The sequence below is a fragment of the Protomyctophum parallelum genome, assembly GCF_964188405.1.
Source record: "Protomyctophum parallelum genome assembly, chromosome: 16".
Classification (NCBI taxonomy): Eukaryota; Metazoa; Chordata; class Actinopteri; order Myctophiformes; family Myctophidae; genus Protomyctophum; species Protomyctophum parallelum.
In genome coordinates, this window is record NC_139711.1 from 18,703,141 (window position 1) to 18,730,254 (window position 27,114).

The 27,114-nt window shown below is 44.1% G+C and overlaps 3 protein-coding genes and 1 long non-coding RNA gene across 4 annotated transcripts in view; 3 read left to right on the plus strand and 1 right to left on the minus strand.

Moving 5' to 3' along the window:
- Window positions 1-27,114, plus strand: part of LOC310873884 — a 414,042-nt gene that overhangs the window by 348,946 nt on the left and 37,982 nt on the right. The gene's annotated exons all lie outside the window — the stretch shown is intronic.
- Window positions 269-848, minus strand: LOC310873431 (large ribosomal subunit protein eL20-like). Its single transcript, XM_083785804.1, has one exon. It carries the CDS (start codon window positions 830-832, stop codon window positions 302-304), a length of 531 nt encoding a protein of 176 aa, XP_083641930.1. The 5' UTR covers window positions 833-848; the 3' UTR covers window positions 269-301.
- On the plus strand, window positions 14,415-16,994 carry cdx4 (caudal type homeobox 4; the record flags this gene model as incomplete). The annotated part of the gene is made up of 3 exons (XM_083785570.1): window positions 14,415-14,868; window positions 16,464-16,609; window positions 16,743-16,994. 3 exons carry the CDS (start codon window positions 14,415-14,417, stop codon window positions 16,992-16,994), a joined length of 852 nt encoding a protein of 283 aa, XP_083641696.1.
- On the plus strand, window positions 19,217-25,357 carry chic1 (cysteine-rich hydrophobic domain 1). Its single transcript, XM_083785348.1, has 6 exons — window positions 19,217-19,355; window positions 21,595-21,649; window positions 22,588-22,743; window positions 23,198-23,254; window positions 23,740-23,799; window positions 23,892-25,357. The coding sequence occupies exons 1-6, from the start codon at window positions 19,228-19,230 to the stop codon at window positions 23,940-23,942; spliced, it is 507 nt and encodes a 168-aa protein (XP_083641474.1). The 5' UTR covers window positions 19,217-19,227; the 3' UTR covers window positions 23,943-25,357.

Sequence of the window (27,114 nt, forward strand, 5' to 3'; positions counted from 1 at the left end):
TACACATGTCATCTCATAGTCATAGGCACAAACATTTATACCAAAAAATATGTCATAGTCTCTGCAGTCCCCAGTTGTCGCAATGTCATGTCAGCGTGCTGTCATCGGACGACAGTTTCTGAGGCCTGTTTTTTACTTCAGTCACGTTCCTTGATTATCCTGTTTTTGTCTCTTTATCACTAGGGTGAGAGAGTATGATGCTGTTCTCATCTTAAGGCCATTAGGTTGTTTTCCTTCTCAAAGGTCATTTTTCCTTTTTATTTTGCCACACAATATGAAAACTGAAAATACACAAATTCCTTTAGTAGAAGGTGTTTGGTCTCTTGGTGGTGAAGCGGGGCTTGTGCTGGTGACGAAGGACCCTGTGGGGCAAAGGGAACTTGATCTTGGAGTCGTGGAACTGCTTGACGGCAGGTCTGCGGCACTTGGCGGCAGCAATGACTGCAACCTTCATGATCTGGATAGAGTGAGCACGGGCACGATGGCGGGCTCCCATATCCCGATAGCACATTGTGACAGCCCCAGAGGTGGTCAGGTCCCTGTACTCTCTGTACATGTTGTGGGTGCCGCTACGAGAGTCATAACGCAGCCAGATGCCAAAGTTCTTCACCTTGAGGGGAGTCTTCTCGTGCACCAGGCCACAGTAGACCGTCTCTCCGTTGGCCTTCTTCATCTTCCTCAGCTGGGAGACAAAGTACCAGAAGCGGGACCTGGCCACCACATGGTTTGGGGCAAAGATCCTCATGCGGTACAAAGGAGGAGCAGGGTTCTTGGCAGAGGGCAGGAGACGCCCTACGACTTTGTATTCCCTAAGTGCGCCAGAAGCCTTCATGGTGTCCCTTGCTCGCTGCCACAGTAAAAGGATAAAGGAGAGAGAGGTCTCCAAGATGCTCTGATGATGTCATCTCATATGCACAAACATTTATACCAAAAGATATGTCATAGTCTCAGTCCCCAGTTGTCACATTTCAATAGGTTGAAATGTCATATCATCGTGCCGTCATCATGCTGTCATCGGGCGACAGTTGGTCTGAGGCCGGTTTTTTACTTCAGTCACGTTCCTTGATTATCCTGTTTTTGTCTCTTTATCACTAGGATGCCAGTATGGTTCTGTTCTCATTAGGTTGTTTTCCTTCTCAAAGGTCATTTATCATTTTTCCTTATAAGTGACAATCTGCAGTGGATGACAACTGATGGCAATTTCAGTACACACGTAAATGTACATGACATCATGGTATGACAGGGCAGTCCTGTGCATACAGAAATTACAAGTGGCAATACAAGGTATTTTTAACATCGTTATAAGTTGTGAACATAAAAATATGAAACAATAAAAATATAAAATATAATTAAACAAAATACCTATCACTTGGTCTGCAACGACAACCGTGGTTGTCATTGTAGACGAAGTCTTCGACAACCACTGGACAGATCTTCAGTGGGTGTGTAGCACCAAACATGTCTAACTTTTTAATCTCAACCTGGGACCATCTTGGGGTCCAGGCCAGAGACCCTTCCTGATTTCAAATGGACCATAAGGGCATATTCATACTACAGTTTTAGGTGATGAGTTGACCAGCTAAAACGGTGGTTGGTAAAAGCGGATGTGTTTGGGTGAGCGGTGAAGCGCTTGCCACCACAGCGTGACGTTATGTTCAAGTATTTGGTGGTCACCTTATCAGCTAAAACTGTATAGTCTGAATTTGTTAATATTATCCTGATTAACCTCAGGAATCCGGATTGCATTCAAATCTGAATTTATAGCTTCATTTCAGTAATCTTCCCCTTTCCTTTCAGGCTTCCCAGCAATGGAAGAGGCGGCGAGTCCATCAGACTGAAATTCAAGCTCCTAAATCCAAATTGCCTCACCGTAATCAGAACTAAAGCGTTTGTTGACATTTTCCATGTTTCATGTTCCAACATGTTATTAAATCTTAAACTGTTTTGAATGCATTATTTTAATAATTGCTTGCATTTGAGTGTTTTTGCCATTTTTTTGTTTTACTGATTAAAATAATAAAATGTTATTTTTCATACGTTGCCTTTTGTAGCTCTAATCACAATCAAACCAGATTCAGTACCGTTGATCCCTTGGTCTTTACCAAGCTCATTTCATATTTCAAAATGTTAAACTTTCATGTAGCCTACTGTTTATTTATTTTAGATAGTGTAACGAAGACTCTCACTTCTAGTCATGATGTTGGATCCGAGTAGTTGCTCCATTGGATATGTAGTCCCCAAATATGGGGATATCCGACTAGGATGTTGGGCTACATGACATATCCGACTAGCACGTTGGGCTATATGACATATCATATGTCATTGATAATCCCTATATTTGGTCCGGGTTGACCTAGTGCTGATATCCGATCGATGTGGTAGAACCCATATATAGATAGATCTTATTGGCTCAGTCATCCATCTATTATAATATAATAGAGGTCTGCTCAAGGCAGAAGTCGAAGCATCCTGGTTTAAGTACTAATTCACTAGGAAAGACCAAACATCAGACATGGGAACCCTTTAAGATGGTTTATTGAACGAGGGTGGAGAATGGTCATTGCTGTCACGAATGCCATTGCATGAAGTAAGAAAGCGGGGTATGGTTGTACAACATAAACATCCATTGCATACAACATGGTGGGCCAGCATGGTCGTCTATGAGTGCGCTCTGGCATGCGAAGCATGGGACGCGCAGTATATACGGCCATGCATGGCAGCAAGGTCGTCCATGGGTGCGTATAGTGCGAGGCACAGAATTACGCACGACATGAACGGCCAAGCTTGGAATACGTAGTGAAGCAGCATACGTAGTGAAGCAGCATGGTCGTCTATGAGTGCTCCTCATGCGAAGCATGGGGGAGCAGTATAAACGGCCAAGGCTTGGAATACTTAGTGAGGCAGCATGGTCGTCCATGGGTGCGTATAGTGCGAGGCACAGAATTACGCACGACATGAACGGCCAAGGCTTGGAATACGTAGTGAAGCAGCATGATCGTCTATGAGTGCGCTCTGGCATGCGAAGCATGGGACGCGCAGTATAAACGACCAGGCATGGAATACATAGGGAAGCAGCAAGGTCGTCCATGGGTGCGTATAGTGCGAGGCACAGAATTACGCACGACGTGAACGGCCTAGGCTTAGATGAATACATAGTGGGACCCGAGGTTCGAGGGGGCGGACCCAGATACTTTGGCTTAGGGGTCGAGGCGTGGGCCTGAGTGATATAGTAGAAACCCCTTTCTGGAACCTGCGAGTATGGAGAAGGGAGGGAGGGTGGGTTACAAGAAACTGGCACAGGGCACTTTTTGACGGTTGAGTTTAAGTACCCACGGTAATGGGCGACGTAGGAGTGGCCAGGCTAGTTGGAAGTGGGTGAGTGGTGGCATGGTTGGCAAGGGCGGAGTATTGGTTGGCAAGGGAGGAGATGGCAGGCAGGTGGGTTGTCTTCTGCTTGGCCAAACCTCCCGAACCTTAGTTGTTCCAACTCCATTTCACTAGGAAAGACCAAACATCAGACATGGGAACCCTTTAAGATGGTTTATTGAACGAGGGTGGAGAATGGTCATTGCTGTCACGAATGCCATTGCATGAAGTAAGAAAGCGGGGTATGGTTGTACAACATAAACATCCATTGCATACAACATGGTGGGCCAGCATGGTCGTCTATGAGTGCGCTCTGGCATGCGAAGCATGGGACGCGCAGTATATACGGCCATGCATGGCAGCAAGGTCGTCCATGGGTGCGTATAGTGCGAGGCACAGAATTACGCACGACATGAACGGCCAAGCTTGGAATACGTAGTGAAGCAGCATACGTAGTGAAGCAGCATGGTCGTCTATGAGTGCTCCTCATGCGAAGCATGGGGGAGCAGTATAAACGGCCAAGGCTTGGAATACTTAGTGAGGCAGCATGGTCGTCCATGGGTGCGTATAGTGCGAGGCACAGAATTACGCACGACATGAACGGCCAAGGCTTGGAATACGTAGTGAAGCAGCATGATCGTCTATGAGTGCGCTCTGGCATGCGAAGCATGGGACGCGCAGTATAAACGACCAGGCATGGAATACATAGGGAAGCAGCAAGGTCGTCCATGGGTGCGTATAGTGCGAGGCACAGAATTACGCACGACGTGAACGGCCTAGGCTTAGATGAATACATAGTGGGACCCGAGGTTCGAGGGGGCGGACCCAGATACTTTGGCTTAGGGGTCGAGGCGTGGGCCTGAGTGATATAGTAGAAACCCCAAAAGTATCATTCTAAGTATACCAGACCCTGGAACGGTGGGCGTCGTGGAGGGCGCGTTGGAGCAGACGTAGCTGTGACGGGCCTGGGAAGACCTTCGGGCCGAGAGTCTGGGTTATGTGGTCGGGAACTCCCTTGTTGGAGCTGTGACGCGGCTCCAGTTCTGGAGGGGTAGCCGAAGGAGTGTTCCGGGGAGAGTCCTGGTCGGCGGGGACCAGGTGGAGGTAGGAATGGAACCAGGAGCGGATGGCGACTGAACCGCTGTTGTTACGAACCCGATGGCGTGCGTGCTGGGCGTGTCGGGTGAGTGGGTGGTTAAGGGGGGCTCATTGGGCTGAGGGAGGTGTTGGAGATGCGGGAAACCCAAAAGAAACGAACAGGAGAACTTGGCTTCGAGCGTGGCATGGTGAGGGGCCTGAAGCCGGTGCGGAGGATGGAGCTGTTGTGGGTTAAGGTGTGGGGGGTTGGTGTTGAGGAGATGGGCGTTTGGCCTGCTTGTCGGTGCAGGTGGGACGGGAGTGGGAGCCGCCGCAGAAGGTGCAGATGTGGAGATGGCGGCATGCTGACAGGTCGCAGCCTCTTTCATTGGAGTTATTGCAGAGCACTTTGGTGCCAACAAAGACAAGCGGGCGGCCACGCCTGTCTTTGGCCTTGGAGGAAGTGGGGAAGACCTTGCTGGAGGTGGTGACGCTCAGTAGGGGGGGGGGGACGTAGCTGGTTTGGTGTGCGGCGTGAGGGCGGGGCTCTGGAGCTCTGGAGGTGCAGTGGGTGGTGGGATGGGTGGGGCAGTTGCAGAGACTGCATGCTTCGGAGGTTTTGCCGGCAAAAATCCTGCAGTATAGCTCCAGCTCGAGGGAGCCCCAGTAGGTGGTGGTGTTGAAATGTTGGAGTCTGGAGGCGGCCCTGGCGGAGAACTGACGGTGGTACTCATAAAACAGGCTGCCTCCGAACCGTGTGCAGAGGTCCATGCAAATGTAGAGGTGGTCGTCCAGTTCTTGGCGGCGGGAGGGGAATGAGGTGCATAGAATGTCTCGGAATATGGAAAATGCTAGGACAAACTCTGTGGGTGTGAGGGTGATGGAGATTCCTCCGAGGTCTATTGACCGGTGTTGGGCTGTGCTGGCGGAGGGGCGTATGAGGGAAGAGAGATCGATGTCCATACCTTGTGAAATCTGTGAACGGAGGTGTGAGGGGACCAGGGGGGCGTTGAGCGCGATGGCGGATGGCGGGATGGGTGCTGGCGTTGCTGTGAAGAGGGAGAAGGAGGGGGGGGGGGGGGGGGGGGGGGGGGGGGGGGGGGGGGCGGTGGGGAACGCTGGGTGGGGGGGGAGAGAAGACACGTTGGTGTGTGGGGCGCTAGGTGCTGCTGGGGGAAAACCTAGGATGGCTGGGGGGAAACCTAGGGGAGATGGGGCTTGGTAATTGTACTGAATGGGGGGGTGGAGGTGGGGTGCTGCTGCCTGCTGGAAATGGGGGGGAGGAACGGGTTGGGCATGGGGGAAAGAACCAGGAGGATATAGTAATGGGGAGGTGTGAGGTGGATGGAAAACGCTGGCCGTGTGGGGGGTGGAGAGAGCTGAGGTGGCTGGAGCTCCTTCAGGGGGGGGGGGGGGGGTGGAGAGGGTGGATGTCTGGTGAAAACAGCTGCCTCTGGAAGGTCGCGGTGGCTGCGGGACGTTGTGTGGTGGCCTTCCTTGTCCCGCGACGTGGCGGAGCTGCCTGCCGCGCAACAGCGCCGCCTCTCGGCCGAGCAGGCGCCTGTTGGTCTTCTCCTGGGCGCGTGACGTCGTGTCGGCGCGACGGACCTGCGACGGCTGGTGGTGTTGTTGTTGTTGAGGTGCTGTTGCTATTGCTGTGTTGACCGATGCGGGTGGTGGTGAGAAGAGTGAATAAACTTTGTTTCCTGGCGGTCCTGGTGAATGGAATACCTTTGGCGGTGAGTGCTCGTTGGAGGCCGACGACGGTCCAATCCGACATGATCGTCGGTGCCGAGTCGTTGGAGCAGCGCGAGGAGGCGACGTGGCGGTTCTGCTGAAGAGCTGGAGATGGAGGTGAAGCCTCGCGAAATTCCCGGGGTGTCTGGAAGAGGTCCTCGTCGTCCGAGGATTGGTGGCGGGGGCGACGGGAAGAAGAGCGGGTGGAGTGGTGCTGCTGGGCTGGTACCAGGTTCTGCTGGTGGACGTGGCGAGGGGTGGTTCGTCGGGAAGGACGTGATCCGTCACGTTGCTGGTGTTCGTGGGTCTCCGGGGCGACGGCGGGATCGGCGTCGGTGTGGTGAGTACCAGTAGCGGGTCTGGCTCGGTGGTCGGAACCGGGTCTGCGCTCGGCGGCGGCGTTGGGTTCGCTGGCGCCGGCGACGGGGCCGGTGGGTGGACCCTCGTAGTCCGAGTGGTAGATGTTGGGCAGAGAGTGAGAGGCCATTCTGGGTTGATGGGTCGGCGTGGATGCTATCTATGCTAATATGAGATAATAATGCGCGATTAAATCTCATGTAACGTATGGGTGTGCGTGTTTACAAGAAACTGGCACAGGGCACTTTTTGACGGTTGAGTTTAAGTACCCACGGTAATGGGCGACGTAGGAGTGGCCAGGCTAGTTGGAAGTGGGTGAGTGGTGGCATGGTTGGCAAGGGCGGAGTATTGGTTGGCAAGGGAGGAGATGGCAGGCAGGTGGGTTGTCTTCTGCTTGGCCAAACCTCCCGAACCTTAGTTGTTCCAACTCCATGTAAAAGTAATATTGGGCACCACTGCGGCTGGTTCTAACCTAAGTAATCAGCAATAGAGCTTTGAGCTAATTAATAGATAGGATGGATGTATTTGGCTTGGAAACAGGTACGGTTGCCCCAATTCCATCTCGCTCCAGCTTTTTTCCGCCGACCTCATGCCTACAGCTCGGTGCAGCAGTTCTTGTATTCTTTATTTTGTTTTACTGACTAAGGCCCTATACTTCCTCTCTGGGGGGGGGGGGGGGGGGGGGGTAACTACCTGTCAGTGGGGAGTGTTTTTCTGGGAGGAGGAGTATGACTAAGGCCCTTATGTCCTCTCTGGTGGGGGGGTACTACCTGTCAGTGGGGAGTGTTGGCTGATGAATGAATATCAACATCCTAATACTGGGGGTAAAATCGTGACAGGCAATTCCTGCTGTCAAAATATGACCCCCCAGTCAAAAAACACTTGATGTAAATCAAAATGGGGGGGGGTAACTACCTGTCAGTGGGGAGTGTTGGCTGGGAGGAGGAGTAGGACTAAGGCCCTATACGTCCTCTCTGGGGGGGGGGGGGGGTACTACCTGTCAGTGGGGAGTGTTGGCTGATGAATGAATATCAACATCCTAATACATCCCAATACTGGGGGGTCAAATCGTGACAGGCAATTCCTGCTGTCAAAATATGACCCCCCCCCAGTCAAAAAACACTTTGTTTGAAATAGACACTCATGCTTTCCAAGGTGTGATTTGGGGTCCTAAGGATGAATACAAAATGAATATCAACATCTTAAAACCAAAATGTTGAATTGTGGGTTTGAGCTCACATGCCCTTTTGATCAAAAGGGGGGGGGGGGGGGGGGTAACTAACTGTCAGTGGGGAGTGTTGGCTGGGAGGAGGAGTAGGACTAAGGCCCTATACGTCCTCTCTGGGGGGGGGGGGGGGGTACTACCTGTCAGTGGGGGTGTTGGCTGATGAATGAATATCAGCATCCTAATACATCCTAATACTGGGGGGTCAAATCGTGACAGTCAAAATATGACCCCCCCCAGTCAAAAAACACTTTGTTTGAAATAGACACTCATGCTTTCCAAGGTGTGATTTGGGGTCGGTGTTGGCTGGGAGGAGGAGTAGGACTAAGGCCCTATACGTCCTCTCTGGGGTGGGGGGGGGGTCCTTATGTAGGCCTACTCAATTCATCGAATCATGTGACATTGAGGTAAATGGTGCATTTATATATAGCGCCTTAAGGCGCTTTACAGAGATTGTGCATTACATTCACCCATTCACACACACTCATACACCGATGCAGGAGGAAACCTTACAAGGCACCAATCCACATCGGGAGCAATTAGGGATTCAGTGTCTTGCTCAAGGACACTTCGACACTAACGGATGCCATCCGGTCACTCTACCCCTGAGCCACTGCCACACCAAGGCCCAGAGGTTGATGCTACACTGAATAACAACAGTATAAAAAAAAACAATGTGACAAAATGTGTCATGTCTGAATGACTGGAGACCTGTGGGCAAACGGCTCAACAACATGAAATGTTATCAACTATCAAGGCATCGTTTGTTAGATTACGGTGCCCTCCAGTGGGTATAACAAGTACTACATTCAGAAATGGTTCTCGCGATCCAGTTTTTGACTGTTTTGACAACATACAATCTTAAAGGTAGGTTAAGTAATATTCCTTTGTTAAAATAACTGTTAAATAACTATATATTCTAATGTATTTATTAGATCCCCATTAGCTTAGTGTACTGCTACAGCAGCTACTCTTCCTGGCGTCTCAACCAGCCAACATTCAATACATCAATACAACATTCATACAACAGACTCCTCACAAAATACAACACAAAGACACCATCTCATAACCTGTCTAATACACTCAATATATGCTCTATATTATAAATTAATCTTCAACGTGATATAAATCTCTTAACTCGATTAACATTAATGTAAATATATATATTATAGTGGGACATACCTCATATCCCTTCAGCTTTTGTGTGAACAAATACAAATTTAACTTTTTCTTAAAACTCAAAGTTGGCCTAGCCTATTACTTTAAAATACTTTAATAAACCAAAACAAGAAAAGATCGAAAGAAAATGCATTTTCAGGTCGGGATACCAATTTTATCCTATCCATAGCTAGTACAGGATAGCAAGTGAAATTGGAAGTGATGACACAATGAAATGGGCAGACAATACTCTCTCCTGATGAGTTGACCATTTTCAATCCACCTGAAACATTTATATTTTTTGTTTATTAAAGAGCTAGAGAGATGGACCTGTGAACACATAGCAATGAATACTATCAGAATATAGGGCTTTGTTTAACATTTTAACAAAATACGTTTTGGTTTCATCCAAACATATCACTCAACCATATTAATACCAAGGTGGGATTTCCACATACAATATTCTGATAGCTCTATACCCTACAGCCTACAGCTTCATATGCTACTTTCTTACCACAGGCCCAGGACTGACAAAGCAGCACTGTTGATTTCGTCGACTAAAACTAAGACGAAAAGTGTCCGATTACCTTTTTTCACTGAGGAAAACTAAATGACTTATGTGTCATTGTGTATCTATTTATATGATCAATAACCTTTAATCGAAGCCAAAATGCACAAAATATATCTCAGTATTGAATAGACTGCTGTGAAACTTACAGAGCGCATTCATGCTGTCCGGAGGATGGAGCCTATACATGACTTTGTATGACATATGACTCCATGACATAAACATTGGAAGAGCGGTCGTAGGTAACTGCCCACTGTGTTTAGCACTTACAGCAAAGGCCCCACTTACTCATCCTTTCCATGCCAACGCTGCACTGATATTTGAGCAGTCAACTAAAAGAAAAGTGAAGTCCTTTATTTCCTTGTCTACCGAAATCCGTCTTTGTCTGTCTGTCTGTGTGTGTACGGTTGTAATCCACATAACTCAAGAACTGTTTGCCCCACCGTCATTGAATTTGACACACACGTTCCACAACCCCACAGGGAGTGCAGTGCCCGGTGTCGAGTTGGTTGGACCTACGGTTGTCCAGATTCCAGAACCGCCACAAAAGGCCTCTGGCCGGGCTCAGGACACTGCCCTTGCCCGGGCTCCATATATGGCGCTGGCCTGTTCTGACATCACAAATATGTTCTGACATCTGCATAGACTCCATATTTGGGCATGCCTGACAAAGAGCTCCATATATGAGCATAAAAGGGACACAGACATAATAACTGGGTGGGGCATCATTTCCAACTTGCATCATTCCAAGTAGGCCAGTGCCCAACGGGCACCGCTCTAGTAATATTTGATGACATGAGTGCAAGAGAGTTGTTCACAATTTTGCCAAAAGGACATACAGAAGAGGTGAGGACATTTGCATGTGTGCATGTCCATGGACTTTGTTGGGGCAGCCATAGCTGAATAGCCGAGGGGCTATCTATCGCCCCTCAAAAAGGAGGGACCACATATAAATCCCGGGGTGACTCCGGTCAACAAATTATACACAGTATACAGTTTAAGTGCTGAAAGTACAGATCAAATGTGACAGAACAGAAGACCACCTATAGTTGCCTCTGATAATTGCAAACAACAGCTACCACCCTGACTTTTATGGACAGGCAGTTAGGTCCCAATGTCATCCATCACACATGTGACCACTGCTTCCAGGGTCCAAATGTTGGGGTCACTTCAGTTGCAATTTATGGCAATTTTCTCACACACTGACTCTCCACTGCCCACTTGTGGTCAAGTTACAAAAAAGCAAGTTTTCAGAAACATCCTCAAAAGGGCCTAGATGGTGCAGTGCGAGTGAAATGTTTGTGGTTGCAAGATTCAATACTTTCAAGCCGTTCTTCGGAACTTAATGCATACGTAGATGTTTGTGTCGCTTGGTTGAGTCTGTGTATAGGATCATTGTCAGTATAAGTAACCCTGTGAGGGGAAGACATTGGCTTAAAGGGACACCCTTTTGCAACCAGATCTCATTTTGTTTGGGAGAGAAGAAACACTTTCCTGGGGTTTTTATGTGGGTAATTTGTGTTTTTAGATAGTTTAATAAGTGTCCATGATGTCATGGACACTGGGCTCACTTACTTCCTGGACTTGTCTCAGTAACAGCGCAGGCACACCTGAGCTTCCATGCCAAAAACTGCTGTCTGCCGGCGTCTCTTCCTGGGTTTTAGACAGCTGGTGGATGGAAATGAAGCTCCACCCACGCGGCAGAATGCCGCTGGGGCAAGCTTTTCCGGGAATCTGGACCAGCAATCTGCCACTATAATCTGGCACTATATAGCAAGCAGATTACCAGCCTATTTACACCTTGGCACACACCGTAAACTGTATAGCAAATATTATGTGTGAGTAGTGTAAAATAGGGAATGTGGAAAATATTACATTGCACTATACCTGTTTGTAACAGTTTGTGGTCTTTCCTGGATACTGTGTGAATTAATTGTTAGAACTGTCGGTTTATATTTAATTCGAATATATGGTATGAGCTCCCCCTCCCCAGTATAGTGGAGATATACACTTGCTGAACAGTATAATGAATTTAATTAATTTAGTAGCCTATAGTTATGCTTTTACCACTTTACATTCAGTACGAGAGAGCAGATGTTGTAAATAATTAGGCTATAGTTAACCACAATTAACCCTTCATTGGCATTCTTATATTGGTAAGGTTTTCAAACATTTCAAAAGATTTAATTCATTTACTTTTTTGGTTTTACTTAGCAAAATTACATTACATTAAAAATAGCAATTAGCAAGCTATTTGTAGTATTACAGTTTACAATGCCTGGGGCTGAAATGGAGGTTAATGGAGAACCGAACTGTCCACAAGAGGGCAGCAGCAACCATCAGTGAGGATACATATCTACATGTCGCTGAATCCAGGTAGACTACACAAACAATCCCAAAAGAGGCCCAAATGCAGAAATGGCTACACTAGGCATAGGGCATGCTTATCATCATAAACGACCCATTCGCCGATTAATATCAAATAGCTATAGCCTATCAACGAATTATGTTGGCTGGCTCACTGTATTTATCAACAGTTTGCAGAATTACAGTACATTTCAAGCACAACTCAATACAAAAAATGTTAATGTAAATCGCTCTGGATTAAGAGCGTCTGCTAAATGCCTAAATTGTAAATTGTAAATTAATGTGCGTGGACGACACCATTAATTATAATTTCAAAACATTGAAAAGGAAATTGTCACACTTTATTATTTTTTCAAACTAATTTCATGAATAAATAGCCTACATTTAAAGTAAATACATAAATAAATTGAAAAACGAATGTTTAAGCATGCATCTCCACCCTTGTGAGCTTGTAGATCTGCTATTTTCACTAGCTTGGGACTTGGGTCCATGAGGAGGAGACATGACATGTCTTTGGGTCTCGAGCTAAAACGTTTGGGAACCACTGGCCTAATATAAAGGACTAAAGGAGCCTAATGAACTGCAAGGCCGCGGCTGAAATAGCATAAAACTAAATAATGAACGAATAGAACAGGTTTTGCTTTCGATTTCACGTTCAGGCAACGTATATTCAATGACTTTTGAAAGCCGGTGTGTGACAATAATGTAGGCTAGACCTTCAAGTCATGGAAAAGGGGAAAGGGATTGATTGACATTTTTATTTACAGTTTGTAGAATGTTCAAAAGAAAGTATAGGTCAATACAAAAACTGCTATACTGCAAAGATATATCCAGGGAAAGCACTAGGACTTGTTTACAGCAGGGTCCTCCATTTTCAATTAATCAGAACATTTAAAGTCATTAAAGACGTAGGCTATTCGGCCGACTATACATCTTCATCTTGAAAGAGCCAGACTTTGAGGTGGACCAGGCCTTTAGCTATCAAGCCACTGCACTGCGATCTTGAAGCGAGCCTTGTTCTTCAGACATTTCTCGAACCCATCCAGAGACACCGCTCCTTGGAGGAGGCGAACACGGCCTTGATATGACGACCTGCTCAGCGACGCTGCATGCTGGGGCCGGTCTTCTTGGGTCTGGGAGCTGCCTCATTCTTCTTGGCCGGCCTTGACCGGTGCGACTTCTGATAGTACAGGTTGCTGTTCCTTCTCTCTAAATAAGTAAATTCTCAGAGTGATGAGAGTTTCACTGAAACAGTCAACAGTAGCCTATAGCCTCGTCGGTACCCATGCAGGCATTTATTTTCTTTCGCAGATTCAGCTCAAAAATGAAACGGCAGCCAGTTTGGGGGGGGGGGGGGGGTGTCTGTGATCGTGCAAACATAGGTGGAGAGATGACATGTCATTGGTGGTGGTGGGGGGGGTGCTTGAGGAGGGGGGGGGGGTGTTTGGGGGTGGGGGGGGTCGCTCCACAATGAGTTTCCTTTTAACCGGAATTAGCTGTGAAGTGCGAACTTGAGGTGTGAACGTGGGTGGAAAACACGAATGGTTCGCCCTACAACTTAACAAGAAAGAAAAGTTGCCCATACTTTGCACCTCGTTTGTTAAGATGAATATCTTAACAAACAGGTTAATGCGTCAAATGTGTTGTAGGCTTATGCTGAAAGATAACAGCTTTATGGGCCAGAGAACTGTCGCGAAACGGTCGATAGGCTAATTGTTCGCAATTTAGGCCTATATACAGAACAGATGCGCACCGGGCTAGTGTGAAATTAGGCAACTATTAGCATGAAACGCAATATTCAACTTAGGTTTATATGATGTTTTTGCATAGTATAGGCCCCTTTCCCCTATTGTGTATGTGTATGTGATTCGATGAATTGTGTAGCCTAAAGGTGATGGAAACAAGCCATATAGGCTTTCTGGTTTAAAATCCTTCTGCAGACCTTGTATTAAACAGTAGGCCTATACTTTCCTGTGCTCTTTTTTTGCAAACTGCTAATATAATAATTTTTAAATTAACTTCGTGAATATATATATATGTGCAGGCCATCTTTAAAGGAACAGTGGAAAATATAAAGTTTTTGGAAGTGTATTATTTTCTCCCTGCAGGATGGTTGGTTGCGGCCTGTGTATGGGATATTCAGATGAAAGGCCTAATATGTAAATTTATTCATGTAGTCAGTTATTCAGATGTTCGGGGATAGGCCCGCTGTCAGCTGATGACGCGTCGCAGGAAGGGGCAGTTAGGGCCGGCAGCATCAATGCGTTCTTCTCATTTAGATAACAGCTCTCCAAGACTTCAGGGCAGGCATCTATAAACCTTTACCACCTTGGCAAAGGAGCCAGATCACGTGAAGCTGAACAAGGATTGGGACTATACGTCGCTTAATATCATTTTAAGGGGAACGGTTTTGGACTACATTGGAAACAACACAGGACAACCAAGGATTGTTTGATGCAAATATAGGAGGAAACTATGGCGCCTCAAGATTAGCCTATATATTAGTAGTTTTTAGCCGTTTATTTTATTTTATTTTGTACTTATTTATTTACAAATATAATGTACGTGGGGTACCTGTTGGATAAGGAAAGCAGCATGTATCACCAAGGGCCCGTAAGACGACCGGCGATCAATCTCAATCTCCCTCCACAGAACTTTGTTTCCACGCCACAATATCCCGACTTTTCTGGATACCATCATGTGCCAAACATGGATACGCACACGCAGTCCGCGGCGAGCTGGGGCCCCGCGTACGGCGCGCCGACGCGCGAGGACTGGGGAGCATATAGTCTGGGGCCCCCTAACGCAATCCCCACACCCATGAACAACTCTTCTCCGGGACAGGTTTCTTATTGCTCGTCGGCAGAATACAACCACATGCACGCTCCGGGGTCGGTGGTATTGCAGCCGCCGCCAGAGAACGTTACCGTTGTTGCACAGCTTTCTCCCGATGACAGGGAAAGGCGCAATTCGTTCCAATGGATGAGCAAAACTGTACAATCGTCTTCCACTGGTGAGTTCGGGAGCTCAATGATGATGACCGTGCTGAAGTTATAATGCTCGTTTGATTGATGATGGTGCCGTGGCTTGCGTTCGTTAAATTAGCTCTTGAGGTTTTATTTAGGAGAAACTTTACTTTATCCCATGCATGTACCTTTTATTGATCCCGAGCTCAGGGAATTCAGTTGTCAGTTGTCAGCACCGCAAGGGTGAAACAATTTAAAATATAGGCGTGCAGGTATAATAATGTCATATAAAGAATTAGTAGGGTAACCCAATTAAAATAGAATCATAAAATAAATAACAAAAAAATATGTAATTTGAATAGGCTTGATTAAATCGAAATAGGTGGGATATGGTTTCACTTTCACTGACATCCCACTGACCTGCATGTAATCAGCTGAGTAGTTAAACATGAGACTGCATTCATGTACAAAGATGTATAGTCTCCGACAGCATTTATGCAATAGGTTATATATAGGCCTAGCCTAAATAATAAGTTATAAATAGCAGACGATTTTATTTAGCGTATAACAAAAAGCGGCCCTTATTGCTTGGCCTTGTGCGTGTGTGCGTGCGTGCGTACTGCTATGCACTCCTGCGGAGGAAATCAAATAAAAAAGGTGCGAGAAATCGGTGCCAAGCTCACTTGTAATGCTAATTTTGTTACTCTTGTAAACAAGACGTGGGTTCGTTCGACTTCCCTGTTGACATTGTTTCGTGTTTTGAAGGTTATTCAGTCATATTCAGGGCTGTCTCTCCTTTCTTTCAGCACCTCTTTTGCTTTGATATGCACCAAACTCTCTTCCTCTTGGGGAGTTATATTGCCGGAAAGAGTGACGTTTTTCACAGCACGTCTCGAGCGAGGTTATAGTAGAAGGTCTACTAATAGTCTTCTTCATCAATATTTACATATGTAACTATAAAGCCTATAATAGTATAATCGTATTTTTCCAATAGGCCTATACGTTTCTTTTCTTTTTTGCTTTTTGGGGGGGAATGTGCCAATTGTAGCCAATTGTGCCACAGGCCTAACACCTGCGCGACCCATGTGCGTAAAATTCCATAAACATTGTGGTCTGGCAATATAGAACGATATGATGATTTCTTATAACCTGCTATATTTTAAAGTGGTTAAAGAGGCCAATTTGTAGGCCTATATGTAGGCTAAAGCCCACCACAATATGCTCTTGTTATTTCCATATAGAACTTGTCTGCCGATGCTTATTCGAGGTATTAGGGCAAAACCCGATTTTTATCTTTTCCCCTGTTCGCTTTGTGTGTCCGATGTGTTCTCTTAACATATCAATGGATGTTAAGGTAAATGCATTCCACTGTGCTGTTTTCTCAAAGTGACATCAAAGCGAGATCAGATGCCTATTTTGCATATCTTAAAACAGGACAATCTGGATTTATGGCAATTTATAAAAGATCGTCTCGACCGATAGACTGATGTAGCCTGGAAATCGTTTGATGTAACATGTTTATTTTAACAAACGAACCATCTGACATGTCCATTCAGATATGAGATGAAAGACTATAGAATGTGTGACCATGAGTTCCCTTGGGCCATGCATATCCTAACCTACAATTTGTTGCATTCTCTAGGTAAAACGAGAACGAAGGAGAAATACAGGGTGGTGTACACGGACCACCAGAGACTGGAGCTGGAGAAGGAGTTTCACTTCAACCGATACATCACCATTAGAAGAAAATCGGAACTGGCGGTCAACCTGGGTCTCTCGGAACGACAGGTATGTTGTCTTGGCCCTTTTTATAGGTGCTAAATAATATGAAAACACCACGATATAAAATATAGCCGTACACATAAACACGTTACATTTACATGCAACCCGTCTAAACAAAACATTTATTTTCTATTTGCAGGTAAAAATTTGGTTTCAAAATCGCAGAGCGAAGGAGAGGAAATTAATCAAGAAGAAGTTGGGCCAGTGTGACGGCAGCGGAGGGTCAGTGCACAGTGACCCGGGCTCAGTCAGTCCCCTGCCGGTTCCCGGGTCACTCAGCCCGTCGGACATTCACGGACACGGTTCTCTCGTATACCCTCCGCCGGGCATGAACACATTGAACACCTTGCCACCTATCAGGAATATACAGCAAGTCACTGTGACTCGGTAAATTCGCCTTTTTTGGACGATCTATGAACATAACTGAGCACTCACTCCCCTTTCCTGAACTTGGATACACGCAGGCAAGCAACCATGAGGCCCCAGGGGACTGACTCAAGAAATACATCCTTAAGCACATGCTATTTTGATTGATTGATTGATTGGTTGATTGATTGATTGATTGATTGATTGGATGCTGTATTAGTCAGAAATGTAGACAGCACGTGGCTACAGTTGACATTAAGGCTAAAAGGATAACACAACAAACAACGTCCTGGAGACTTGTTTCCATTGTGGTCCTATATATGTATTTAATTTGTGAACAATGGATTTGCTATGGATTTGATGTGGAGGAAAAAGATGATCTGTATAGCAAGCAACGAAATGCTGGATGATGTGTATATAGTAACGAAATGCTGGAGGCTCTTGAAATATCGTTTCGTTTTTTTTAAAACATATAGAATAGTTCTAATAATTTGAATTAAAGAAGCAAGCAGAAAATCAACATGTTTGACTACAATTATTAACTAAGTGCTTTAAATGGTTTGTGTCTGAGTTTAAAAAAATATAAATATCAATTTCGTATGTTGTGACGAATATATGTTTGTTAATAAAATGAGAATTTAGAAACATTTGCTTTGCATCGAGCATATTTAATCAGAACGCATGCAATACAACAGGGAATAACCTGCAGGTTGCGCTTGATTGCAACATTTCAAAGTGTAAATACAAGCTAATTTGCGATAGTTCTAGCAGTTTTATTTTTGGCTGTGGACTGCCTGGGCACAGTGGGCTGCAGTAAAACACGCTATATATCATGCAGCCCAATGGTCTACAAAGCCTCTGAATGGCTAGCACACTTTTATTTGAACCTTGTAAATATTATACAATGACAAAATAAAGCATTTAAGCGTTTACATACCATATTGTTTGCATAATGCTTTTGAGGGTATTTATAAATGCTCTGAATGGGACAGCAGGCATGCATGAATAGATGGCCCACCTTTACAATAATCCACGCAGGATGAAGCAAATATAGACTATTTTCATAGACTAAATTCTCAAAAAAGCTAATTTACTTTACCTAATTTTACTTTAATGCTGCATATTACACGCAGCATTTGCAGAAGCACACTGAGTCGCACCGTGAGCGTGAGTATGGCACAGGCAGGCCCATAGGCCTATACGCATGTGCATGTTTATGGAAAATAATGGGCTGGCTCCTTAAATCAGACCAGTATACATAGGCTATATAGTCTAGTGAAGTCCAGTGTGATGCTCAACCTTTTCAGGCTGGGACCCCCCACAATAATCATATTTGAACTGCCCCCCCCCCCCCCCACCCTGCAGGAATTGTAGTTGAGGCATTTCATGCAGTTTGACTCGGTTCCATCCATGTCCATGACATAGATGACAGATGAATAGGCTATTATGAAAATAGCAGATCTATAAGATCACAACGCCTTGCAAACACTATGCATTGTGAGCTTGTAGATCACCTTTTTCTTATGTTATTTGACAATTTGACCAATATGTTTGACCAGTTTATAGGCCTGTTGATTACTTTTGAAGCAGTATATAGGCTACAAAGCTATTTTTCTATTCCTTCCTTTTAGGTATTAAAAAAGGTCTTAAAAGTCCTTAAATTGACACTTCACTCACTGTCACCTGAGGACCCCCCCAAAAAATCACGTGGGGGACCCCTCACATGTTGAGAACCGGTCAGCGTCAAATTAATTGAATCCCATAACTATTTTGAATCACGTTATGGCAATAGCTGTTCCAGTGGGTAAGCGGGTTATTATTACAACTAAAGTTGTAAACTAAAATGTAATCCCACTCCGATTAACCCAGATAAATGCAGTTTATTATACAAAGCTTTTTTTAAAATCTTCGCCGAGGGATGAATAAACCCATGACATTTATAGGCTACTTTTTGTTCTATACCATGAACCAAAAAAAGTACTCAAATACTTTTAGGCTATACCATTTGTCCATTTGTTACTTTACTGGAGTATTTCTCCACTGCAGATCTCAGAGACTCAGCGTAGGCAAATATTTTACTTTTACATGTGAGTACTTTTTTCAGCACGGCAAGCAAGGTCCAGTTGCTAGTTGCTACGCGCGCGATGGATGCGCGCTCTCGCTCAGATCGTGGCTGGCTGCGTAGTGCGTGCGCAGCCTGGCTATGATGCCTGTGACGTCACGATGAGCGTCTAGTTCTCTCGCTCAGCCCAACAAACATGGCGGACTTTGATACCATTTATGAGTTAGAAGACGAGGAGGAAGATGAGCAGGTAGTGAGCGAGGAGCACCTGCCGAGGTACTGCCCCGAGCCCGTGGTCATGCGAGGTGCCGGACACATCACAGTGTAAGCCGAGTGAACACTTTACAGCGGTCCCCAGCGGCCATGTTTCTGTTCCTTCATACTAGCCTCAAAACGGTCTAGCCTGCCTGGCTGGCTGGCTGCTAAAGCTAACCGTTAAGCACAACAACAGCGAGCTTATATCCGTTAGGTTTGGTGCTATAGGCGACGTTGTGGTGCTGTGGTAGTAGAGACCTGTGTGTGACATTCAATATTCAGTAGGTGTGTGTGTGTGACCGACCACCAGGGAACGCCTGTAAGGTAGTTAACCGTTAACTACTAGGTAATTAACTTTAGATGACTGTCATGTGCTGCAACGTTAACTAGAAGCAGTCAGCCGCCTGATGACTTAACATCATTCATCATCATTGTCCATTCTGTTCAGCTGCAACATCATCATCATCATCATCACAATCATCATCATCATCATCATGATGACTGACAGGATGATGTAATATCTATTGAGCTTTAATAGACACCCCCCCCAGGCACTTGTCTGTTGCATCGTTTTGTTTACAAGCAGCTGTCAGTTCTCAGTTATCTTAGCCCGAATAGTTTTTTTTAGACTGATGTGACATTAGACTTACTACTAGTGGTTCTCTTCTCACACATCATCATGTCAAGTACCTCCAGTCCAAATGTATGGTAGACCCTTTCGGGACCCTCGGTTACCTAGGTAACCGAGGGTACCGAAAGGGGCTAGCATATGAGGCTGCAGAGTGTGGACAGGACACCCATATATACTATATAGTATATACTAGTATATAGTATATACAAATCAGTTTGACCACTACAGTTTCTATTGTCAAACCATGGAGGGTCGGCACCCTGAAACAAAAGTCCATAATTTGTATTGTTCCTCATTTTCCAATCCTATTTATATAGCACATTTCACAACTCAGGGTTTACAGAGTTCTGTACAGAAAGTTAAAAGCTAAATTACACTATAAAGCTAAGGCATAGAAATACCAGCCATCTCACAGAGTAAAAAGAACACATAACAAAGCCAAACAAAATCACAGACAATCTCAAACGGAATTCAACGCCAAGGTGTAGGTCTTGAGGCTAGATTTAAAAGTCTCAATGGTGGGGGCCAGTTTGACATGGGAGGGGAGCTCATTCCACAGTTTGGGGGCTATGACAGAAAAGGCTCGGTGACCTCTGGTCTTAGTTTAACTTTAGAGTGACGTTCCTTTTTTGTGACCTTGAGATTCAACTGGCCTGTAGACCGCATATTGATAAGGGTGGACAAATGTTTCGGATATCCAGCCAGCATCAGTGTGAATATAAACGGTGTTTCCTACCCTTTTAATTGTGAACAATTTTGAATATATTTGAAACATTCTAACAGCACAAATCTTGTATGGGGTTCCCCAATCTGAGAACCCATCGTCAATAAAAAAGGAAAAACAGCACCCTCTTTTACTTTAAAAGAGGGAGTTGGTTCCCTGACTCAAACTCTTTTCAAATGGGGGTTCGTAGTCAAATGCATATTAATTAAATTTGGGGGTCCTTGACATGAAAAAGTTTGAGAACCACACCATTTAGTTTAGTTTATTTGCACATAGTTAAAAACACATGAGAAAAGAGAAGACAAATTCTTAAAAATAGGATACAATGGGAAAAACAAAGTTAATGTGCCAAAAAACCCCAAATGGGCTTATCAGGTGGCTTTCATAGGACACTTAAAAATGCATAAGTACTAAAGCATGGTGACACAAAATAACAAATTAAGGAATATGTGTTCATGTTATAAATATAATAATAATCCAAAAAAGATCTATCACAATATAGGTCAGACACAACAATCTCATCCTACTAGCTCTAGAATCTAGACTCCTAGAGTCTAGATTATGTCTTTTCAGCCCGAACAGACCCTAACCCTCACTTTAACATCAGTCTTATTGGTTACTGTATTATTAATGCCAGTTAATGCTGAGAAATAATTCTTTAGATACTGATGCAAATGGGCCAACATGCTTTTCTAACTCTGCATGTGAGCATGTGTTTGGGGCTACACACAAGTAGCCCCAAACAAACAGCCCAGCCTTATTCCCTGGATCCAGTCCTGTCTGTCTCCATTGTCAGTGGATGGAGTAGCTTCAGATTTAGCATTAACAATATAGCCTTAGTTTGCTGGTTTATTGTTTTGTGAGAAAGTGTTCTGCATTAATTGACACTTGATTGTAGGAACGTATTTTATCAATTAAATCAATGCTAACGTTTGACTTATTACTTTTTACAGGTTTGGATTGAGCAACAAATTTGATGCAGAGTTTCCCTCTGTCCTCACAGGAAAGGTACACTTTTATCATTCATGCACTTCCAGAAATGTCCTGTTGACTCCAAGTGGGTTGAATTAATCAATTAAGACCATGGTGAATCCATTGTCCTTCTGGACATTTTGATCAAACCAATTGGACTGGTTTTGATCCGAGGAGATGCATTTTCAGAAACACATCACAGTGCATCCAAAGTGCCTGAATGTGTTGCAGTGGAGCTCTGTAAATGAGTAAGCCGCCTTTGGAGTTCGGTTGGCAGGGACCCTGGTGTTTGGGAAGGTACAACTCCAGGTGATAAAAATAATGAAATAAAGACTCTGCCATCCACAAGAAAGGAAAGCTTCCTGAGTCGGACACTGAAACACAAAAAGGCTGTAGGGGTAAGATCGGACAGAGGGAAGTGTGGGGCAATAAAATGTACCGTCAGTATTGTGACCAGGGGTGACATGTGATGGACGGGGTCACAATTATGATGATTGAAGGGTGCAGATCAAGCCCTGCTGAGCTTTATTCTAAGGTCTTTGGCTGTTTGCAAAGAGACCTTTGCATCCTGTCATAAAAGATTACGACCCCTGTTTTATGGTGTACAGACTCGGCGAGGAATGAGCATCCATTCATGTTGTTTGGCCCGGCACTGCCACAGGCACTGTGCTTATCTCTTTTGAGTCCCTCCTCGCCCTGAATTGTCTAGAATAGGTCTTGGTTAGCAAGTTAGAGGCATACTACTTATTACGAGATATCTCATCTCTGGACAACATCTAGCAAATATCTACCTGTTTGTTTTCCAAAGGCTATCCCTTTGATCCTCTTAGGGCGGGTTTCTTTTGAGCAATTAGGAATCTCAACACCTTTGAATTCTTTCACTCACTGCCTCATAACATTTTGTGAAAAGTGCTTACCCATTCAGAACCATTAGTGGGCATTTAATGTTCTTACATCCATTCTTTCTTTTCTAGGTAGCTCCAGAGGAATTCAAAACCAGCATCAGTAGAGTGAATTCTTGTTTGAGGAAGAACTTGCCTGTCAATGTGAAGTGGCTTCTTTGCGGCTGTCTGTGTTGCTGCTGTACAGTAGGCTGCAGTCTATGGCCCGTTATCTGCCTCAACAAGAGAGTAAGTATCAGCCATCCTTGTGGCGTGTGTGTGCTTCACAGTTCAACTCTCCCTTAAATCAGCGCTAATTGCTCTGGGACTATTATAGCAATCCAGACTTACTGGTCGAAGCGTATAGGCCAATAACAGCTCATAATCAATTAGTGACTGTGTAGAAATGATGCATCTCACGGCACAGGCCCAGCCCCGCTCAAGAGTGATACGTCATTTAAAGGCAGTGTTACTGCCAAGTGTTCCTGACAACAAAGTGGAAATTACTGGCTGGTAAAAGGGGACTACAGTCTATAAACGCAAATACTGTTATCTGTAAAAGTCAGTGCACGAGTGAGTTGTTGTTCTGTTACTCTGTGCTCATATGCATATATTTGCAATTTAGGGATTTAGTAGATGCTCTTAACCAGAGTGACTTAGAATAAGCAAGGTAAACATATAACATTATAATCTCCCCCTACAGACAAGACGATCCATTCAAAAGTTGTTAGAGTGGGAAAATAACCGATTATACCACAAGGTAAGACAGGACAAATTGCATATTAGCACCTGTTTGAACGTGTTTAATTGTCTGTGTTTAGTGTTGTGAGAGTACCTGATTGATGGATGATGACCGTTAACTTATTATGTAAACCTTAGCCACCAATACAAGTCATTTTTCTGCTCAAAGCTATTTCAGCCTGATCATGGTCTTCTCGGGTCCAAGCAGACCATGAGGTCAGCAGTAAAATGCCATGTTAATTTTGTTTTGTCTCACAGCAACAAATTACCGCTAGTTGCTGTGCACAGACATAAAGGAAGCTCTTCAGGGTGTCTGGCCACAATTTGACCCCGGCAAAAGCAGACAGCCTTTTACCCAAACTCCCCCTCACACTGAGGGGGAGATTTCAGACAGATTTTCCTTTGTGATTTTCGTGTGCGTGCGTGCGTGCGTTCGTGCATGTGCGCGCATGTGTGTGTGTGTGTGTGTGTTCACAATGTGTGTGTCTTATCTCCTCTCATCAGCTGGGGCTGCACTGGAAACTTAGTAAAAGAAAATGTGAAAGCAGCAATATGATGGAATACGTAAGTAAAAGCTCAGAGTCGTTATTGTCGTATGTTGGGATTCATTATGGCAATGGCATCTATACTGAATTTATGCCCTTTTTCTTTCATAGGTAATTCTTATAGAATTCTTACCCAAATATCCTATATTCCGACCGGACTGAGGAGGCTGTTATGAGACTGGATGTGTGTCCCTTGAATCCTATCCTTAGTGCCTTGTAAATATGTTGGAATAAGGGTGTGCACTGGCGTCTTCTTGAGACAATATTGTGCGTCTCCCAGTACCTTGTACAGTAGAATTTGCAACACCGTCACTTTGCTTTAGAGCGGATTTTGCACATATCCTGAAAAACAGAAAATATTTTCTTTGTTACATATTATGACAAATATGTGAATCTCGAAACTTTGAGAAAGTGCATTTACCCCAAAGAACTATTGACCGATATCCCGGCAATCCTGTCTCTAATCCCTCGCAAATAAGTTTATGCAGCCGACCTCCATAAGCATCCTTGCCTTTATACATTCAGTAACAGGAGGAGAAAGGCATTGGGCTGATCAACAAGTTCAAATGTCGGTTGTTTTCCTCTCCTTGGTCCTAGTTCTTTGCAAGTAGATGAGATGGTTGGCTTTGCCTAACGTACAGTGTACGTCATCACCATGTGTTTTTATTTCCTTTAGTATTGACCCTGTACATGGGAACTAGCTAGAAAAAAGAAAGGAGTAAAAAAAACGTGTAAATACCATGTTAGAGTAAGCTGTACAGTGGTATACCATTGTTTACATAAAGTTACTTAGCTCTTTTAGTTTGGTCTGCCAATATATTGCTGTACCATAGTTTTGTTTTTTTATGAAAGATGTCTACAGTATGTACCTTTTTCCAGTTTATATGGACCTGTTTACCTAGTAAGCCATATAGTTACATTACAATGTATGTGATGCCAGAGGTAGGACTGATAATTGCACTTCAATTCAAGCTCATCAAAATGTCAGGATTTCAGACTGTGGTATATCTGATGTCTTGACTATTCTTATGACACTAGTAGTGCATGTTGTGTGATTTAAATTTATTTTGCCAATGAAGGAGATGATGTTGAAACAAGTGTCATCCATTTTAACTGGAGATGTCTGCATCTTTTCATGACGTGTTGTTGTTGCTTGCACAATGATCTGAGCTGTGCACTTACATTCTCATCGTTTTGTTTGTCAATTGTTTTATTACAGCTTTGTGTTTTGTTTATTTTATAGTTTTGTATTTCCCTGTGTTCTGAAGCACATACTTCTACAATACATGGCATATTGAGCTAAAGATTCCTTTGTTACTCATTCTGCCCAGTGTTAGTATTGTCCCCCCCCCCCCCCCCCCCCCCCCCACAAGTCCTATAACGGAGAGTTTGCAATGCATTGCATTGTTAGAGTGCCTCTGGAATAGTAAATGAACCACGGTATGGGTCAGACCGTATTTCTACTGCAGGTAACATTTTAAAGCCTCCTCCCTAGTATTGTCCACGTTAAAATCCTTGTTAATGTTCATGATGACATAAATCCCCATGAAGAGAGGAAATAAATTGTTGATTTTGAATTTTATTTGTCATCTTTTATTTTATTTTTTACTTTAAACCATCCTATTTACTAAAAGGGGGAAAAGTCATGCACTTTCCCCAAAGCCTCCTGCCACATAACAGAGACATGGCTATCTTTCATGTTTAACAAGGTGTTAAACTGTCAAGTTCACAAGCCTGTAATTACTTGATGTGTAAAATTCATAAACACCATTACCAACAGTTTATAATATTATGGCCATGGTATGGTATTTCAAAGAAATGCTTTGCTCTTACTGTATATCACAATCCATTGTATGCAGGAGTGGCCTCATTGTGCTCTTTGTTCTTTATTTTACATTGTCCTTTCTTTGCCGTTTGATCTGTAGAATGCGGACAGAAGTCTTCGTTTGGGCATGAGCTTTTTCGGCATTTGTTCCAATAATGGAATGGTAAATGGCTGCTCAGTCATCAAATAATACTCGACTCAGCATTACCTCTCAGATGGTGTATTCATTGTTTATCATGCCAAAAATAATACTGGGTCAGACATGTAGCCGGCACTCAATTCTTTCATTCTAACTTTATACATCATTGGACTTGTGATGACTGCAACATATACATTAACATTAAGGGCGATAAACATTTTGACTGAACAGGTAAATTTGACTACAACTGTCCATCCGTGTCCATAATGTTTACAATTTATTTGAAAATAATGTATAATTTAAATGTATTTATTTATCATTCATTATTTATTTGAAAATGGTTATTTATGCTTCAACATGACCGTTACAGGAAGGAACATCATTTCACACTGATTGGTCTTCAAAACACTGGCTCAGCATACAGGGGAGAATTGTTTTTGATGGACTGAAATGACTTAATGCCAACAATAACAAGAACCTGAACCATTCCTGGAGCTGACAGAGTCTGTGCACTAGGGGGCAGACTGATCCATGAACGTTCTGTACATTATAATGTACACTGGACTATTATTATTGTATGCAGCCTATATGGTAAGGCTGGTCAGCCATTTGTATCCGTTTTGTAGATTCCTTCTTGAAATCTGGCACACCTACCAGTATGCAATATTCCTGCATCATCATATAGTACATCAGAATATCAAGTCTATTGGCCGACACAGAATTGCACTTTGCAGTGATTATATTTATTAATGTTTGAGACAAAACATGACTTATAGGGATTTACTTATTTATTTTTAACAAAACACAATCTTACACCATGGAACTGTACAGAGTGATTTAAGAGTCACATTTTAGCTCTAGATCCAAAAGAGACCCAAGGACCAGGACCTAAACTAGTGACAATATAGCACTTTTGAATGTATGCATTTATTGTTTTTTTATGTATGAAGTTCTTTTTGTTTGTTTTATCTTTTGAAATAATTTAACAAATGAAATCCTGACCCATGAAAATGGGTCTGAGTCTGAGACTCCAAAATGGGTCCCTAGTCCTACACAGTTTGGAAAAGACTGATTTAAAGCAGTTGTCCTTGAGTTGTCCATGGCATGCGCTGCAGCACAGATTTACATTCACCAGCCTCTTCTTTTTTCTTTTTTTTTTTGCATTTCTGCCTTTATTGAAATATAGTGAAAGTGAAAAATGACAGGAATGAGGAAGAGAGAAGGGGAGAGACACAGCAAAGGTTGTCATGAACGGGACTCGGACACGCGACGCGCTGTTGAACTTTTTCATGTCAAGGAGGACCACCAAATTGACACTAAGTAGCCCGTGGACCCCTATTTGAAAACATATGCCAGTGACCCCCCCCCCC